General features: G+C 58.2%; 1 protein-coding gene across 1 annotated transcript in view; it reads left to right on the forward strand.

The window, feature by feature from the left end:
- TPRG1 (tumor protein p63 regulated 1) overlaps window positions 1-19,027 on the forward strand; it is a 64,190-nt gene that overhangs the window by 3,455 nt on the left and 41,708 nt on the right. The window contains exon 2 of the mRNA XM_075571033.1: window positions 17,553-17,751. Coding sequence (XP_075427148.1) covers window positions 17,563-17,751 — 189 coding nt within the window. The 5' untranslated portion in view covers window positions 17,553-17,562. The remainder of the gene's footprint in view (window positions 1-17,552; window positions 17,752-19,027) is intronic.

The following is a 19,027-nucleotide window of genomic DNA, read 5'->3' on the forward strand; positions in this document are numbered from 1 at the left end:
GCTGCAGGGTCTTCTACAAATGAATGGCCATTTTTGTTCTGTTGTACCCAAGGTGTGGGCGAGGGTCGTAATGTCAATCTGTTGATATTGTAGCATATGTAGTGGCAGGTACTGCTCCAAGCAGTAACGATGCACAGACCGTCTCCAAGCAGTAACGATGCACAGACCTGCTCCAAGCAGTAACGATGCACAGACCTGCTCCAAGCAGTAACGATGCACAGACCTGCTCCAAGCAGTAACGATGCACAGACCTGCTCCAAGCAGTAATGATGCAGCCGGTCTGTGCATCATTACTGCTTAGAGCAGGTCTGTGCATCGTTACTGCCTGGAGCAGGTCTGTGCATCGTTACTGCTTGGAGCAAGTCATTTGACGCCACGTTGCCATGGTGATGCGTCGACGAAGAGAAGGTGAGTGAAGTTGCAGAGGCCTCACACGATTAATTTAAATCCCTTGGGGGAAGAGTGTGGGGCCTCTGCAACCACCGTGCCCCCCTGAACAATTTTGCGCCCCTCAGTTTGTGCACCGCTGTTCTAGACCATTGAGTGATGTATACTCAATGTGTGATGTATACACATTGAGTGATGTATACACAATGAGTGATGTATACACAATGAGTGATGTATACACAATGAGTGATGTATACACAATGAGTGATGTATACACAATGAGTGATGTATACACAATGAGTGATGTATACACAATGAGTGATGTATACACAATGAGATGTATACACAATGAGTGATGTATACACAATGAGTGATGTATACACATTGAGTGATGTATACACAATGAGTGATGTATACACAATGAGTGATGTATACACAATGAGTGATGTATACACATTGAGTGATGTATACACAATGAGTGATGTATACACAATGAGTGATGTATACACAATGAGTGATGTATACACAATGAGTGATGTATACACAATGAGATGTATACACAATGAGTGATGTATACACAATGAGTGATGTATACACATTGAGTGATGTATACACAATGAGTGATGTATACACATTGAGTGATGTATACACATTGAGTGATGTATACACATTGAGTGATGTATACACAATGAGTGATGTATACACAATGAGTGATGTATACACAATGAGATGTATACACAATGAGTGATGTATACACAATGAGTGATGTATACACATTGAGTGATGTATACACAATGAGTGATGTATACACATTGAGTGATGTATACACATTGAGTGATGTATACACATTGAGTGATGTATACACAATGAGTGATGTATACACAATGAGTGATGTATACACAATGAGTGATGTATACACATTGAGTGATGTATACACAATGAGTGATGTATACACAATGAGTGATGTATACACATTGAGTGATGTATACACAATGAGTGATGTATACACAATGAGTGATGTATACAGATGCACCACGGGTCCGAATGAACCTTCATTGGGTGTAGAAATCGGGGTGCACTCTGCATCATATAAATACTTATTGGTGAGAATAGCTTTTCTTTTACATTCTGAGTGCTACGGGTTATTGCTGTTTGTTGGCATGGTAACAAAGGTCACCCACCAGAGAAGACTGGTCCATACATTGAGATATTAATAATACAATGTCCGGCCTGATTGTGCAGAGTATTACCATTTACACTTAGACATACAAAATACTAGCAAGTGAAAAACCCTGTCCCACAGTATTGTATTTTTATATATTTCATTTTGTCCACTTGAGTGTTACCGAGAGTGACCTGAAATCTACATCACCAAACAAAGAATCCCCCAGTGCAGTGCGACAAGTTATCTGATTTAATTTCTAACATATATAAATGAATCAAACAGCTTGTCGTACTGGACGTGCATTGGGGCTTCTCTGCTTACCAGAGTATTAAGATACCTGTGCAGAAGCAGAAATCTGTGCTGGAAACATACAATGGGACAATGCAAAGTTACTATACACCAGGCCTGCACAACTTGTAAAGCGAGAAGGGCCGAACTGCTCCAAGGAAAACAGATTCGGGCCGCACGGGTAAAATCATCATCATATCTCCCCCAGCACCTCTCATCATCATCATCCTCATATCTCCTCCAGCACCCTTCATCAATCTCTCCCAGCACCCCTCATCATCCTCATATCTGCTCCAGCACCCTGTCATCCTCATATCTGCCCCAGCACCCCTCATAATCTTCATATCTCTCCCAGGACCCCTCATCATCCTCATATCTGCCCCAGCTCCCCATCATCCTCATATCTCCTCCAGAACCCCTCATCAATCTCTCCCAGCACCCCTCATCATCCTCATATCTCCCCCAGCACCCCTCATCATCCTCATATCTCCCCCAGCACTCATCTTCATATATCTCCCCCAGCACCCCTCATGGTCATATCTCCCCCTGCACCCCTCGTCATCAACCTTTGCTAGACCCACCCTCTATCTCACACCCCACCACACACATACCACCCCCCTGCACCTCACCCACTGCACCTCATCTCACTCTCCCCTCTGCATCTCACATCACATCCCTGCACCTCACCCCCCTGCACCCTCCATCACCCCACTACACCTCCCCCCTGCACCTCACTTCACTCTCCCCTTGCACCTCACATCACCCCACTACACCTCCCCCCTGCAACGCACTTCACTCACTCCCCTGCACTTCACCTCCCCACCTGCACCTCACCTCCCCCGCCCGCACCTCACATCACTCCCCTGCACCTCACATCACTCTCCCCCTGCACCTCACTTCACATCACCCCACTACACCTCCCCCCCTGCACCTCACACCCCCCCTGCACCTCACTCACTCCCCTGCACCTCACCTCCCCCCGCACCTCACCTTCACTCCCCTGCACCTCACCTCACTCACTCCCCTGCACCTCACCTCCCCCCCTTGCACCTCACCTCCCCCCCCTTGCACCTCACCTCCCCCCCCCTGCATCTCACCTCCCCCCAACGGCACCTCACGGAGCAGGCAGGACTAGCACACTCGTGCAGTCCTGAGAGCAGGCTCGAGGAGGGGGAGAGCGGGCTCGCGGCTCCCGGGCGGGAGAGGAGGGGGCTCCCGGGCGGGAGAGGAGGGGGCTCCCGGGCGGGAGAGGAGGGGCCTCGCGTCTCCCGGACAGGAGAGGAGGGTGCTCGTGGGCGGGAGAGGAGAGGGGGATAGTGGCTCGCGGCCGGGAGAGGAGGGGGGGATGGTGGCTCGCGGCCTGGAGAGGAGGGGGGATAGTGGCTCGCGGCCTGGAGAGGAGGGGGGATAGTGGCTCGCGGGCGGGAGAGGCGGCTCGGGAGGGAGGACGGGGAAAGCCACCGCGGGCCGCACAATGAGTGCAGGCGGGCCGCGTGTTGTGCAGGCCTGCTATACAGTATAAAGAAAAGCCGAGCCAGCATGTTTTTGCCATTGTGTAAGGCAGGCCTGCACCGCATGCGGCCCGCGATGCCCCCCCCCCACCTGCTCTGCAGACACAGGAGGGAAGGAGCGCCAGCATTTTGACACGCTCCCCACCCCCCCCAACCCCCTCTGCCTATTAGGGAAGGATCGGCAGCAGTTTGATGCGATCCCTGCAGGCAGAGAGGAGAGAAGGGACAGAGCTGGGGCCGGTCTGACTGCAGAGGGTGGGGGCGGGGTCTGACTGCAGAGGGTGGGGGCGGGGTCTGACTGCAGAGGGTGGGGGCGGGGTCTGACTGCAGAGGGTGGGGGCGGGGTCTGGCTGCAGAGGGTGGGGGCGGGGTCTGACTGCAGAGGGTGGGGGCGGGGTCTGGCTGCAGAGGGTGGGGGCGGGGTCTGACTGCAGCGGGTGGGGGCGGGGTCTGACTGCAGAGGGTGGGGGCGGGGTCTGACTGCAGAGGGTGGGGGCGGGGTCTGGCTGCAGAGGGTGGGGGCGGGGTCTGACAGCAGAGGGTGGGGTCTGACTGCAGGGGTGGTGGCGGGATCTGACTGCAGAGCGTGGGGGAGGGGTCTGACTGCAGAGGGCGGGGGCGGGGGCTGATTGCAGAGGGCGGGGGCGGGTTCTGACTGCAGAGGGCGGGGGCGGGGGCTGATTGCAGAGGGCGGGGGCGGGTTCTGACTGCAGAGGGTGGGGGCAGGGTCTGACTGCAGAGGTGGGCGCGGGGTCTGACTGCAGAGGGCAGGGGCGGGGCCTGACTGCAGAGGTGGGGGCGGGGTCTGACTGCAGAGGGTGGGGGTGGGGTCTGACTGCAGAGGGTGGGGGCGGGGTTAGCTGCAGAGGGTGGGGGCGGGGTCTGACTGCAGAGGGTGGGGGCTGGGGCTGACTGCAGAGGGTGGGGGCGGGGTTAGCTGCAGAGGGTGGGGGCGGGGTCTTACTGCAGAGGGTGGGGGCGGGTCTGACTGCAGAGGGTGGGGGTGGGGTCTGACTGCAGAGGGTGGGGGCGGGGTCTGACTGCAGAGGGTGGGGGCGGGGTCTGGCTGCAGAGGGTGGGGGCGGGGTCTGACTGCAGAGGGCGGGGTCTGACTGCAGAGGGTGGGGCGGGTCTGACTGCAGAGGGTGGGGGCGGGGTTAGTGACTGCAGAGGGTGGGGGCGGGGTCTGACTGCAGAGGGTGGGGGCGGCGTCTGACTGCAGAGGGTGGGGGCGGCGTCTGACTGCAGAGGGTGGGGGCGGGGTCTGACTGCAGGGGGTGGGGTCTGACTGCAGGGGGTGGGAGCGGGGTTAGGGGCAGGGGGTGGGGGCGGGGTCTGACTGCAGAGGGTGGGGGCGGGGTCTGACTGCAGAGGGTGGGGGCGGGGCCTGACTGCAGAGGGTGGGGGCGGGGCCTGACTGCAGAGGGTGGGGGCGGGGTCTGGCTGCAGAGGGTGGAGGCGGGGTCTGACTGCAGCGGGTGGGGGCGGGGTCTGACTGCAGCGGGTGGGGGCGGGGTCTGACTGCAGAGGGTGGGGGCGGGGTCTGACTGCAGAGGGTGGGGCGGGGTCTGACTGCAGAGGGTGGGGGCGGGGTCTGACTGCAGAGGGTGGGGGCGGGGCCTGACTGCAGAGGGTGGGGGCGGGGCCTGACTGCAGAGGGTGGGGGCGGGGCCTGACTGCAGAGGGTGGGGGCGGGGTCTGGCTGCAGAGGGTGGAGGCGGGGTCTGACTGCAGCGGGTGGGGGCGGGGTCTGACTGCAGGGGGTGGGGGCGGGGTCTGACTGCAGAGGGTGGGGGTGGGGTCTGACTGCAGAGGGTGGGGCGGGGTCTGACTGCAGAGGGTGGGGGCGGGGTCAGACTGCAGCTTGTGGGGGCGGGGTCTGACTGCCGAGGGTGGGGGCGGGGTCTGACTGCCGAGGGTGGGGGCGGGGTCTGACTGCAGAGGGTGGGGGCGGGGTTAGGGGCAGAGGGTGGGGGCGGGGTTAGGGGCAGGGGTGGGGGCGGGGTCTGACTGCAGAGGTGGGGGCGGGGTCTGACTGCAGAGGGTGGGGGCGGGGTCTGACTGCAGAGGGCGGGGGCGGGGGCTGATTGCAGAGGGCGGGAGCGGGTTCTGACTGCAGAGGGTGGGGGCAGGGTCTGACTGCAGAGGTGGGCGCGGGGTCTGACTGCAGAGGGCAGGGGCGGGGCCTGACTGCAGAGGTGGGGGCGGGGTCTGACTGCAGAGGGTGGGGGTGGGGTCTGACTGCAGAGGGTGGGGGCGGGGTTAGCTGCAGAGGGTGGGGGCGGGGTCTGACTGCAGAGGGTGGGGGCTGGGTCTGACTGCAGAGGGTGGGGGCGGGGTTAGCTGCAGAGGGTGGGGGCGGAGTCTTACTGCAGAGGGTGGGGGCGGGGTCTGACTGCAGAGGGTGGGGGCGGGGTCTGGCTGCAGAGGGTGGGGGCGGGGTCTGACTGCAGATGGCGGGGTCTGACTGCAGAGGGTGGGGCGGGTCTGACTGCAGAGGGTGGGGGCGGGGTTAGTGACTGCAGAGGGTGGGGGCGGGGTCTGACTGCAGAGGGTGGGGGCGGCGTCTGACTGCAGAGGGTGGGGGCGGGGTCTGACTGCAGGGGGTGGGGGTGGGGTCTGACTGCAGGGGGTGGGGGCGGGGTTAGGGGCAGGGGGTGGGGGCGGGGTCTGACTGCAGAGGGTGGGGGCGGGGCCTGACTGCAGAGGGTGGGGGCGGGGCCTGACTGCAGAGGGTGGGGGTGGGGTCTGGCTGCAGAGGGTGGAGGCGGGGTCTGACTGCAGCGGGTGGGGGCGGGGTCTGACTGCAGAGGGTGGGGGCGGGGTCTGACTGCAGAGGGTGGGGGCGGGGCCTGACTGCAGAGGGTGGGGGCGGGGTCTGGCTGCAGAGGGTGGAGGCGGGGTCTGACTGCAGCTTGTGGGGGCGGGGTCTGACTGCAGGGGGTGGGGGCGGGGTCTGACTGCAGAGGGTGGGGGCGGGGTCTGACTGCAGAGGGTGGGGCGGGGTCTGACTGCAGAGGGTGGGGGCGGTGTCTGACTGCAGAGGGTGGGGGCGGGGTCAGACTGCAGCTTGTGGGGGCGGGGTCTGACTGCCGAGGGTGGGGGCGGGGTCTGACTGCCGAGGGTGGGGGCGGGGTCTGACGGCAGAGGGTGGGGGCGGGGTTAGGGGCAGAGGGTGGGGGCGGGGTTAGGGGCAGGGGGTGGGGGCGGGGTTAGGGGCAGGGGGTGGGGGCGGGGTTAGGGGCAGGGGGTGGGGGCGGGGTCTGACTGCAGAGGGTGGGGGCGGGGTCTGACTGCAAAGGGTGGGGTCTGACTGCAGAGGGTGGGAGCGGGGTCTGACTGCAGAGGGTGGGGGCGGGGTCTGACTGCAGAGGGTGGGGGCGGGGTCTGACTGCAGAGGGTGGGGGCGGGGTCTGACTGCAGCGGGTGGGGGCGGGGTCTGACTGCAGAGGGTGGGGGCGGGGTCTGACTGCAGGAGGTGGGGGCGGGGTCTGACTGCAGAGGGTGGGGGCGGGGTCTGACTGCAGAGGGTGGGGGCGGGGTCTGACTGCAGAGGGTGGGGGCGGGGTCTGACTGCAGAGGGTGGGGGCGGGGTCTGACTGCAGGGGGTGGGGGTGGGGTCTGACTGCAGGGGGTGGGGGTGGGGTCTGACTGCAGGGGGTGGGGGCGGGGTCTGACTGCAGAGGGCGGGGTCTGACTGCAGGGGGTGGGGGCGGGGTCTGACTGCAGAGGGTGGTGGCGGGGTCTGACTGCAGAGGGCGGGGTCTGACTGCAGAGGGTGGGGGCAGGGTCTGACTGCAGAGGGTGGGGGCGGGGTCTGACTGCAGGGGGTGGGGGTGGGGTCTGACTGCAGGGGGTGGGGGCGGGGTCTGACTGCAGAGGGTGGGGGCGGGGTCTGACTGCAGAGGGTGGGGGCGGGGTTTGACTGCCGAGGGTGGGGGCGGGGTCTGGCTGCAGAGGGTGGGGGCGGGGTCTGACTGCAGCGGGTGGGGGCGGGGTCTGACTGCAGAGGGTGGGGATGGGGTCTGACTGCAGAGGGTGGGGGCGGGGTCAGCTGCAGAGGGTGGGGGCGGGGTCTGGCTGCAGAGGGTGGGGGCGGGGGCTGATTGCAGAGGGTGGGGGCGGGGTCTGACTGCAGCGGGTGGAGGCGGGGGCTGATTGCAGAGGGTGGGGGCGGGGTCTGACTGCAGCGGGTGGAGGCGAGTACTGACTGCAGAGGGTGGGGGCGGGGTCTGACTGCAGAGGGTGGGGGCGTGGTTAGCTGCAGAGGGTGGGGCGGGGTCTGACTGCAGAGGGTGGGGGCGGGGTTAGCTGCAGAGGGTGGGGTGGGGTCTGACTGCAGAGGGCGGGGTCTGACTCCAGAGGGTGGGGGCGGGGTCTGACTGCAGAGGGTGGGGGCGGGGTCTGACTGCAGGGGGTGGGGGCGGGGTCTGACTGCAGAGGGTGGGGGCGGGGTCTGACTGCAGAGGGTGGGGGCGGGGTTAGCTGCAGAGGGTGGGGCGGGGTCTGACTGCAGAGGGTGGGGGCGGGGTCTGTCTGCAGAGGGTGGGGGCGGGGTTAGCTGCAGAGGGTGGGGCGGGGTCTGACTGCAGAGGGTGGGGGCGGGGTCTGACTGCAGAGGGTGGGGGCGGGGTCTGACTGCAGAGGGTGGGGGCGGGGTCTGACTGCAGAGGGCGGGGTCTGACTGCAGAGGGCGGGGTCTGACTGCAGAGGGTGGGGGCGAGTACTGACTGCAGAGGGTGGGGGCGGGGTCTGACTGCAGAGGGCGGGGTCTGACTCCAGGGGGTGGGGGCGGGGTCTGACTGCAGAGGGCGGGGTCTGACTGCAGAGGGCGGGGTCTGACTCCAGGGGGTGGGGGCGGGGTCTGACTGCAGAGGGCGGGGTCTGACTGCAGAGGGCGGGGTCTGACTGCAGAGGGCGGGGTCTGACTCCAGAGGGTGGGGGCGGGGTCTGACTGCAGAGGGTGGGGGCGGGGTCGGACTGCAGGGGGTGGGGGCGGGGTCTGACTGCAGAGGGTGGGGGCGGGGTCTGACTGCAGAGGGTGGGGGCGGGGTTAGCTGCAGAGGGTGGGGCGGGGTCTGACTGCAGAGGGTGGGGGCGGGGTCTGACTGCAGAGGGTGGGGGCGGGGTCTGACTGCAGAGGGTGGGGGCGGGGTCTGACTGCAGAGGGTGGGGGCGGGGTCTGAATGCAGCGGGTGGGGGCGGGGTCTGACTGCAGCGGGTGGGGGCGGGGTCTGACTGCAGAGGGTGGGTGATCGGGGTCTGACTGCAGAGGGTGGGGGCGGGGTCTGGCTGCAGAGGGTGGGGGCGGGGTCTGAATGCAGCGGGTGGGGGCGGGGTCTGACTGCAGCGGGTGGGGGCGGGGTCTGACTGCAGCGGGTGGGGGCGGGGTCTGACTGCAGAGGGTGGGTGATCGGGGTCTGACTGCAGAGGGTGGGGGCGGGGTTAGGGACAGCAGAGCCTCAATAGTGAGAGCAGGAAGTGAGGTGTCTGCTGCCAGGGCCCAAGATGGCTCCCCCCTCCAGCCTGCTCCACAGTCAAAGGTAGGACACCCCCCTTCACCCCCCCTGCAGCTGCTCCTCAGAGCTAGTGGCAGAGTGTCAGTGTGTCATTGGCAGTGGGGTGATGTGAGGTGCAGGGGAGTGAGGTGAGGTGCAGGGGGGAGGTGCAGGGGAGTGAGTGAGGTGAGATGCAGGTGGGGAGGTGTAGTGGGGTTATGTGATGTGAGATGCAGGGGGGAGATTGAGGTGAGGTGCAGGGGGGAGGTGTAGTCGGGTGATGTGAGATGCAGGGGGAGAGTGAGGTGAGGTACAGGAGGGGGAGGTGCAGGGGGTGGGATGTGTGTGGTCTGCAGGGCGGTATTGTGTGTTATGTGGAGGGGGAGTATTGTGTATGGGTGAGGGGGAAAGATGGGGGTGTGAGATAGAGGGTGAGTCTCGCAAAGGTTGATGATGAGGGGTGCAGGGGGAGATATATGAAGATGATGAGTCTTGGGGGAGATATGAGGATGATGAGGGGGTGCTGGGAGAGATTGATGAGGGGTGCTGGAGGAGATATGAGGATGATGATGATGATGATGAGAGCGGCTGGGGGAGATATGATGATTGATGATGATGATGATGATTTTACCCGTGCAGCCCGAATCTGTTTTTCTTGGAGCAGTTCGACCCTTCTCACTTTACAAGTTGTGCAGGCCTGGTGTAAGGAAACAGAACAATAGGTCTCGTAAACCGTGTTAGATACCAAATCTGTAACGGCAGAATTGGATGTTTTCAAAGTTCTGGGAAAACGTCCAGTTCCGTATAAAATGACTTTTTAAAGAGACAATGCGCGTCCTGTGATACAAGCAACAAGGACACTGTCTGGCTATCAGGGATAGGCTGCAAAAGGAACGGCATCGTTTCATTACCGTGATGTGACCGAACAGGTAGACAGAGGAGCCAGCAGACTGGGCGCCCTTTCTTGTAAATGCTAAGAAAAAAGATGGATATCTTCCTTTGTGTTTGGATCCAAAAGAATGAAATGCAAGAATTAAATTAGCAGCAAGACATGAAGTCCCAGGTTCAATGAATTCTGGCAGATGCTTCTAACGAAAGAGCGCCACGTCTAGGTACTGTTTTAAGAAGTTACCATTAGAGATGAACGAATTATTCGCCAAACATTTGAATTAGCCATGAACATGGCATTTATTCGCAAGTGCAAATATTTAGGGATTGATGTTAAAAAAAAATATTGCATTTTCTACCATTAAAAAGCCATTTTGTCACACACCCGTGTGAATGTGTGCAATTCTGCCAGGAGCCACTATTCACACGACCTAAATATGCGATTTGCCCAGACCCTAAAATATGGGGTTTGGAAAGTCTCTCTCCTTCAGACCCTATGTTTTAAGGTCTGGGTAAATCGCATATTTAGGGGGAATCGAATGTGTGAATCGTGGCCACCGGAGGAATTGTGTACATTTGCACACATTTTTTAACAAAAACTTTACAGGCGAAAATTTGTTAGTGAAATGAATATGAACAATTTTGACACATTCACCCGGCTCTAGTTACCATTTGGGATTTCCTCTGTGCCAGAAGCGTTTCACAGGACACCGCAGAAGCTCGCGGAAGGGGTAAAGCGCCACTGTTTGCATTGATGATATTCGCATTTGGGGCTCCGGAGCTGCAGAACACAAAGACGTACATGCAAATAGCCAGAGACAAAAGACTTGTGCTCTATAAGGCAAAGTATTTACATTCAAACCTGATCCTGCAAAAGTGCAAACTGTACACTGAATTCCAGTCCCAAACACAAGAAAGACCTCCAAAGATTTCTGGGTATGACAACTCACTTTGGCAAGTTCAACCTAACTAAAAATGTGCTTAAGTTTCAAGCTAAAATGTAACAATGAACTGTGGCTGTGAATACGAAGCTGAATTGAAACCCATTATCAGGTTTTGGGTTTGTGCTGTGTCTGGTTCTTCCTATCAGACACACTGCCATAGAGACACTGCAAGGCACGGCCCTTCCTATCATACACCCTGCCATAGAGACACTGCAAGGCATGGCCCTTCCTATCTCCCTGCCATAGAGACACTGCAAGGCACGGCCCTTCCTATCATACACCCTGCCATAGAGACACTGCAAGGCACGGCCCTTCCTATCATACACACTGCCATAGAGACACTGCAAGGCACGGCCCTTCCTATCATACACACTGCCATAGAGACACTGCAAGGCACGGCCCTTCCTATCAGATACACTGCCACAGAGACACTGCAAGGCACGGCCCTTCCTATCATACACACTGCCATAGAGACACTGCAAGGCACGGCCCTTCCTATCATACACACTGCCATATAGACACTGCAAGGCACGGCCCTTCCTATCATACACACTGCCATAGAGACACTGCAAGGCATGGCCCTTCCTATCATACACACTGCCATAGAGACACTGCAAGGCATGGCCCTTCCTATCATACACACTGCCATAGAGACACTGCAAGGCACGGCCCTTCCTATCATACACACTGCCATAGAGACACTGCAAGGCACGGCCCTTCCTATCATACACACTGCCATAGAGACACTGCAAGGCACGGCCCTTCCTATCATACACACTGCCATAGAGACACTGCAAGGCACGGCCCTTCCTATCATACACACTGCCATAGAGACACTGCAAGGCACGGCCCTTCCTATCATACACACTGCCATAGAGACACTGCAAGGCACGGCCCTTCCTATCATACACACTGCCATAGAGACACTGCAAGGCACGGCCCTTCCTATCTCCCTGCCATAGAGACACTGCAAGGCACGGCCCTTCCTATCATACACCCTGCCATAGAGACACTGCAAGGCATGGCCCTTCCTATCATACACACTGCCATAGAGACACTGCAAGGCACGGCCCTTCCTATCATACACACTGCCACAGAGACACTGCAAGGCACGGCCCTTCCTATCATACACCCTGCCATAGAGACACTGCAAGGCACGGCCCTTCCTATCATACACACTGCCATAGAGACACTGCAAGGCACGGCCCTTCCTATCTTCCTGCCATAGAGACACTGCAAGGCACGGCCCTTCCTATCATACACACTGCCATAGAGACACTGCAAGGCACGGCCCTTCCTATCATACACACTGCCATAGAGACACTGCAAGGCATGGCCCTTCCTATCATACACACTTCCATAGAGACACTGCAAGGCATGGCCCTTCCTATCTCCCTGCCATAGAGACACTGCAAGGCACGGCCTTTCCTATCATACATACTGCCATAGAGACACTGCATGGCATGGCCCTTCCTATCATACATACTGCCATAGAGACACTGCAAGGCACGGCCCTTCCTATCTTCCTGCCATAGAGACACTGCAAGGCACGGCCCTTCCTATCAGACACACTGCCATAGAGACACTGCAAGGCATGGCCCTTCCTATCATACACACTGCCATAGAGACACTGCAAGGCACGGCCCTTCCTATCAGACACACTGCCACAGAGACACTGCAAGGCACGGCCCTTCCTATCATACACCCTGCCACAGAGACACTGCAAGGCACGGCCCTTCCTATCAGGCACACTGCCACAGAGACACTGCAAGGCACGGCCCTTCCTATCAGACACACTGCCACAGAGACACTGCAAGGCACGGCCCTTCCTATCATACACCCTGCCACAGAGACACTGCAAGGCACGGCCCTTCCTATCAGACACACTGCCATAGAGACACTGCAAGGCATGGCCCTTCCTATCATACACACTGCCATAGAGACACTGCAAGGCACGGCCCTTCCTATCAGACACACTGCCACAGAGACACTGCAAGGCACGGCCCTTCCTATCATACACCCTGCCACAGAGACACTGCAAGGCACGGCCCTTCCTATCAGGCACACTGCCACAGAGACACTGCAAGGCACGGCCCTTCCTATCAGACACACTGCCACAGAGACACTGAAAGGCACGGCCCTTCCTATCATACACACTGCCATAGATACACTGCAAGGCATGGCCCTTCCTATCTCCCTGCCACAGAGACACTGCAAGGCATGGCCCTTCCTATCATACACACTGCAATAGAGACACTGCAAGGCATGGCCCTTCCTATCAGACACACTGCCACAGATACACTGCAAGGCACGGCCCTTCCTATCATACACACTGCCATAGAGACACTGCAAGGCACGGCCCTTCCTATCTCCCTGCCATAGAGACACTGCAAGGCATGGCCCTTCCTATCATACACACTGCCACAGAGACACTGCAAGGCATGGCCCTTCCTATCATACACACTGCCATAGAGACACTGCAAGGCACGGCCCTTCCTATCTCCCTGCCATAGAGACACTGCAAGGCATGGCCCTTCCTATCTCCCTGCCATAGAGACACTGCAAGGCACGGCCCTTCCTATCATACACACTGCCATAGAGACACTGCAAGGCACGGCCCTTCCTATCATACACACTGCCATAGAGACACTGCAAGGCACGGCCCTTCCTATCTCCCTGCCATAGAGACACTGCAAGGCATGGCCCTTCCTATCTCCCTGCCATAGAGACACTGCAAGGCACGGCCCTTCCTATCAGACACACTGCCATAGAGACACTGCAAGGCACGGCCCTTCCAATCATACACACAGCCATAGAGACACTGCAAGGCATGGCCCTTCCTATCATACACACTGCCATAGAGACACTGCAAGGCACGACCCTTCCTATCAGACACACTGCCATAGAGACACTGCAAGGCACGGCCCTTCCTATCATACACACTGCCATAGAGACACTGCAAGGCACGGCCCTTCCTATCTCCCTGCCATAGAGACACTGCAAGGCATGGCCCTTCCTATGAGACACACTGCCATAGAGACACTGCAAGGCACGGCCCTTCCTATCAGACACACTGCCATAGAGACACTGCAAGGCACGGCCCTTCCTATCATACACACTGCCATAGAGACACTGCAAGGCACAGCCCTTCCTATCTTCCTGCCATAGAGACACTGCAAGGCATGGCCCTTCCTATCATACACACTGCCATAGAAACACTGCAAGGCATGGCCCTTCCTATCATACACACTGCCATAGAGACACTGCAAGGCATGGCCCTTCCTATCATACACACTGCCATAGAGACACTGCAAGGCATGGCCCTTCCTATCATACACACTGCCATAGAGACACTGCAAGGCACGGCCCTTCCTATCTTCCTGCCATAGAGACACTGCAAGGCACGGCCCTTCCTATCATACACACTGCCATAGAGACACTGCAAGGCACGGCCCTTCCTATCTCCCTGCCATAGAGACACTGCAAGGCACGGCCCTTCCTATCAGACACCCTGCAATAGAAACCCTGCAAGGCACGGCCCTTCCTATCATACGCACTGCCATAGAGACACTGCAAGGCATGGCCCTTCCTATCTCCCTCCCATAGAGACACTGCAAGGCACGGCCCTTCCTATCAGACACCCTGCCATAGAGACCCTGCAAGGCACGGCCCTTCCTATCATACACACTGCCATAGAGACACTGCAAGGCACGGCCCTTCCTATCAGACACCCTGCAATAGAAACCCTGCAAGGCACGGCCCTTCCTATCATACACACTGCCATAGAGACACTGCAAGGCATGGCCCTTCCTATCTCCCTCCCATAGAGACACTGCAAGGCACGGCCCTTCCTATCAGACACCCTGCCATAGAGACACTGCAAGGCATGGCCCTTCCTATCTCCCTCCCATAGAGATACTGCAAGGCACGGCCCTTCCTATCAGACACCCTGCCATAGAGACACTGCAAGGCACGGCCCTTCCTATCAGACACACGCTAAATACCAGATAATGCGGGCCATGCCTTGCAGTGTCTCTATGGCAGTGTGTATGATAGGAAGGGCCATGCCTTGCAGTGTCTCTATGGCAGGGAGATAGGCCTGTTCCGGCCGACGGCACACACTTATCTGAAATAGGGGCGGACTTGTTCAACAATGATTTGCAGGAGGGGTTGGAGAAGGTCCTAGCGGTGTTGGCGGCACGGTCTAATTTAAGGAGGTTTAAATAGAGCCGTGAGTGGCGGCAGTTCGGGGGTAAGTGCTTGTCATTGCCAGATGGGCTCGGGGCGGGCGTCGCCCGGGGGTAGGAGCGAATGGGCGGGGTCAAGCGAACGTGACACCCGGGAACCCACTCGCGACAACGGCCGGCTCTTTAGGGGTCGGCCGGGTACGGGGGCAGCAGGCCAAGGCCTGGCTGACCCTCTGACCCCACTCTGGCTTGGACTAGCGCTTACTCCAGTATTATGATGGTTAATAAACAAAGCCGCGGCCTTTTATACCTCCAAATCTGAGTCTGTCATTACTCGTCTGTTTATATGTGGGTACCGGTCCAAGTGGGAGGGGGAGGGGGTCCCTCGCAGCCTCCCTGGTCATGACATTGCTGCAGTGCTTCCTGCACGAGTCAGCAAAGCCCCGTCACTGCCAGACTCAGACAAAAACCTTTGTCCAAGGTGAGCTCCTTGTGCACGTGGGACGCTCTGCTTCAGCTCGCAGGGCTGCGCTGATGCATGGGTGTGACACCGAGGGCAGCACTCACATGGGGGGGATCAGGCAATCCTTTGTTAGATAGAATATGCAAACATTGGATATTTATGGGAACATGTAGTGCTAAAGCTGCTTGGGGCATTATGTATTTGGGGGGTTGGTCTTATTTGGACAGGGTTTCCCATGGCGCTGCTTTATTACCACTCGGAGACCCTGGCGTAGGGCACGGTTACACGTCCAGCGCACAATTGTTGGACAGTATCGGCGGCACATTCTACCCATATTTTTCCATGGAAAAAAATCAGAGATATTTTTTAAAAGGTGAATACTTAAAAAGGACAAAATGTGTGAAATTGTCAAGAAAAGAATATTCGCAAATTCCTTCCCATTGGACAAATTCACACATTTCCACTGGAAAGCCAAAAAAAGAGGAAAGTGGCTACAAAGTGCAGTGCGGCGTGGCTACAGAGTACAGCGCGGCGTGGCTGTGCAGCGCGGCGTGGCTCCAGCGTGGCGTGGCTACGGAGTGGTGCGTGGCTACGGAGTGCGGAGTGGCTACAAAGTGCAGTTCGCCGTGGATACGGAGTGCGGCGTGGCTACGGAGTGCAGCGTGGCTACGGAGTGCAGCGTGGCTACGGAGTGCGGCGTGGCTACGGAGTGCTGCGTGGCTACGGAGCGTGGCGTGGATGGGCGGTGGCTGTGAAGGGGGGGCTGTTGCTATGCAGCGGACGTTGCTGCGGGGGGGGGGAGGGGCAGTGATAGCGGGATGGACCGTGGGCCGGTGGCAGTGAAAGGGGGGCCGTTGCTACGGGGGTTAGGGCGTTGGTGCAGGAGGGCTGGTGACTGCAAAGGGGGGGGGGACGTTGCTGTGGGGGGGGCCGGTGGCTGCAGGATGGCGGGGGAGGGGGGCGGCGGCAGGTCACAGCAGACGCTATAGGCGTCTCCTTCAGTTTGTCCCACGAGGTGTCTGATGCTGACGCGCGCCGGAATCTTAGCTTGGCTGACTTCTGGCGCTGACGTCAGAGAGACCTGCCACCTGGTGTCCCGCAGCCACACTGCGGTTTTTTTAATGACGCGGGCACGGCCGCGCAGTGGCTCACCCCTGACTCACCGGGCCCGGGACACCAACCCCGGCAGCCCCGGGACACCAACCCCGGCAGCCCCGGGACACCAACACCGGCAGCCCCGGGACACCAGCCCCGGGACACCAACCCCGGCAGCCCCGGGACACCAACACCGGCAGCCCCGGGACACCAACCCCGGCAGCCCCGGGACACCAACCCCGGCAGCCCCGGGACACCAACCCCGGCAGCCCCGGGACACCAACCCCGGCAGCCCCGGGACACCAACCCCGGCAGCCCCGGGACACCAGCCCCGGGACACCAACCCCGGCAGCCCCGGGGCACCAACCCCGGCAGCCCCGGGGCACCAACCCCGGCAGCCCCGGGGCACCAACCCCGGCAGCCCCGGGACACCAACCCCGGCAGCCCCGGGACACCAACCCCGGCAGCCCCACCCTGGTGACGGCCCTGATCTCGACGATAGCAAAACGGTAATTCAGCACCAAGAGAAACCCAATTCAGGGGAGATAACAAAAATGCATATGTATTAATACATTTATTTATTTTTATTTATTTATAACGTGTTACCAGGAAGTAATACATTGAGAGCTACCGCTCGTTTTCACGTGTGTCCTGGAATTATTGGTTTATTTTGGCTGCTTTCTGTGACAATTAACGGTGGTCATTTTAATCCACGACTGTGACCTTGTTTTTGGGGGTCCTTTACCTTAGGAAGCAGAAACGGGAACTGTAGAAAGATACAAACCCCAGGATTCAGGACAATGGGACTAGATGTTTAAAATGTCTGTGAATGAAATTCAGCATGGCGACATGTTTCATTCACCGGGATTCTGTATTCTCTTGCTAAGGTTCAGTAACAAGTTTTTGAAGAATTATTCAGGGGGCTCAACTCCAGTCCTCAAGCCCCCCTTCCTGAGCTTCTGATTGAGCCACCTATGCTGAAGCTGGGATATCCTGAAAACCCGTCCTGTTGAGGGCGGGGGGGAGGTGGCTTGAGGACTGGAATTGACCACACCTGTGCTTTGACATATATTGTCCAAATGAGTTCCAGACTTTGCTGAATGATGTGGCGTTTTTCTCTCTCCAGAGTTTGCAGAATGGCCCAGACAGCTCAGGGAGAGGAATTCCGTCACGTGGAGCTGGGATCGCAGGATCTCCCAACACCTGAAGTAAAACAGGACAAAGGGAGCGAACCGAAGCAAGCGGAGAAGGAGCCACTGCCACAGACTGCCGACTATAACCCTTCTAACCAAGAGTACCTCCTGAGGAAGTTTTTCGTGGGCAGGGTAAACAAAAAATTATATATGTAGCCCATCTCCCCCTCCCAATCGCAGATCGGGTCCCCCAAAGGTGTTCTGGGGTCTGGCTAGGTGTCTCTGTGTGGTGCATACCTGCTGGCAACAGGAGGGCCTGAGTCTCCCACGATGACATGGGGGATAACAGGAACAGGTTACTGGGGTGGATGCCTTCGTTCTGGTTCAATGGTGCAGCGCCTCCATCGATAGTAAGCCCCAGGAATGCGGGGTGGAATCCTTACCACAGAGTTTCCCCACAGGGATGAGAGATTCCAGTCTCACACAGGGTTATCTTTAAAAGCAGCAGTCTCTTTATTCTCTTGAGCAGCAGCAGCCGACAGGTACAGTTGATGCACAGTCCACTAACTGTTCTCCCTTGTGATGTTCCCTGCCACCACTCTGGACCAAAGTGGGGCTAGCTCTTCCCTCACCCCCTACGCAGGGTGAGAGGTATTTGGTTCCACCTCACTAACTATAGCTAGATCAGCTCTACTCATGAGCTGATCTCTCCTCTCCTCCTAACTCACTATCACTACTGTCAGACTGACGGAACAGCCACACTAAATAGGCAGTGCCCTGCTCTTTTATGATCTCAGCAGGCACCGCCCCTGTGTCTCTTGCTTTGACACAGGGTCAGGTGACCTACCTCCACCACTCAGGGCAGTGCTTGAAGTGGGGGAAACCCATGATAACTCCTGGCAACCTGCCCTTACCAGGGATTATACCAGGAGGAGGATAGAACTATAGCCCCATTTCTTACCAGGGCTACATATATATCTCAAAATCGCCAGGTTTCCTTCCTGATGTTGGGGTGAGCAACACATGATTAGAGCACTAATAGATACCATTTATTTAAAATAAACACCTGCAGCACATTGCAAAGGAGTGATTGATATCAGCCGTGATTATACGCTCTCTCGTTCCCTGGGCTCCTGCGGAGGGCAAAACAAATCGGAACATGATGGAATTATAGGAATTCTGTCAGTGAACGTGTGATCACAGCGTCCCGCGCGCGCGGGGAAGATGCGGCATGTGACAAAGACTGTACAGAAGACACAGGACAGAGACAAAAAACGCACACAACAGGACAGAATACACACACAGACAAACACACACACAGACACAGACAAACACACACACACACACACACACACAGATACACAGACAAACACACACAGAGACAAACACACACACACCCCCCTCCTGCCCATGCTGCTGCCTCCTCTGCTTGGTCCCGCCCCCAGGCTCCTAACATCAGTCACTGATT

The sequence above is a fragment of the Ascaphus truei genome, chromosome 14 (assembly GCF_040206685.1).
Source record: "Ascaphus truei isolate aAscTru1 chromosome 14, aAscTru1.hap1, whole genome shotgun sequence".
In the NCBI taxonomy this organism is placed as follows: Eukaryota; Metazoa; Chordata; class Amphibia; order Anura; family Ascaphidae; genus Ascaphus; species Ascaphus truei.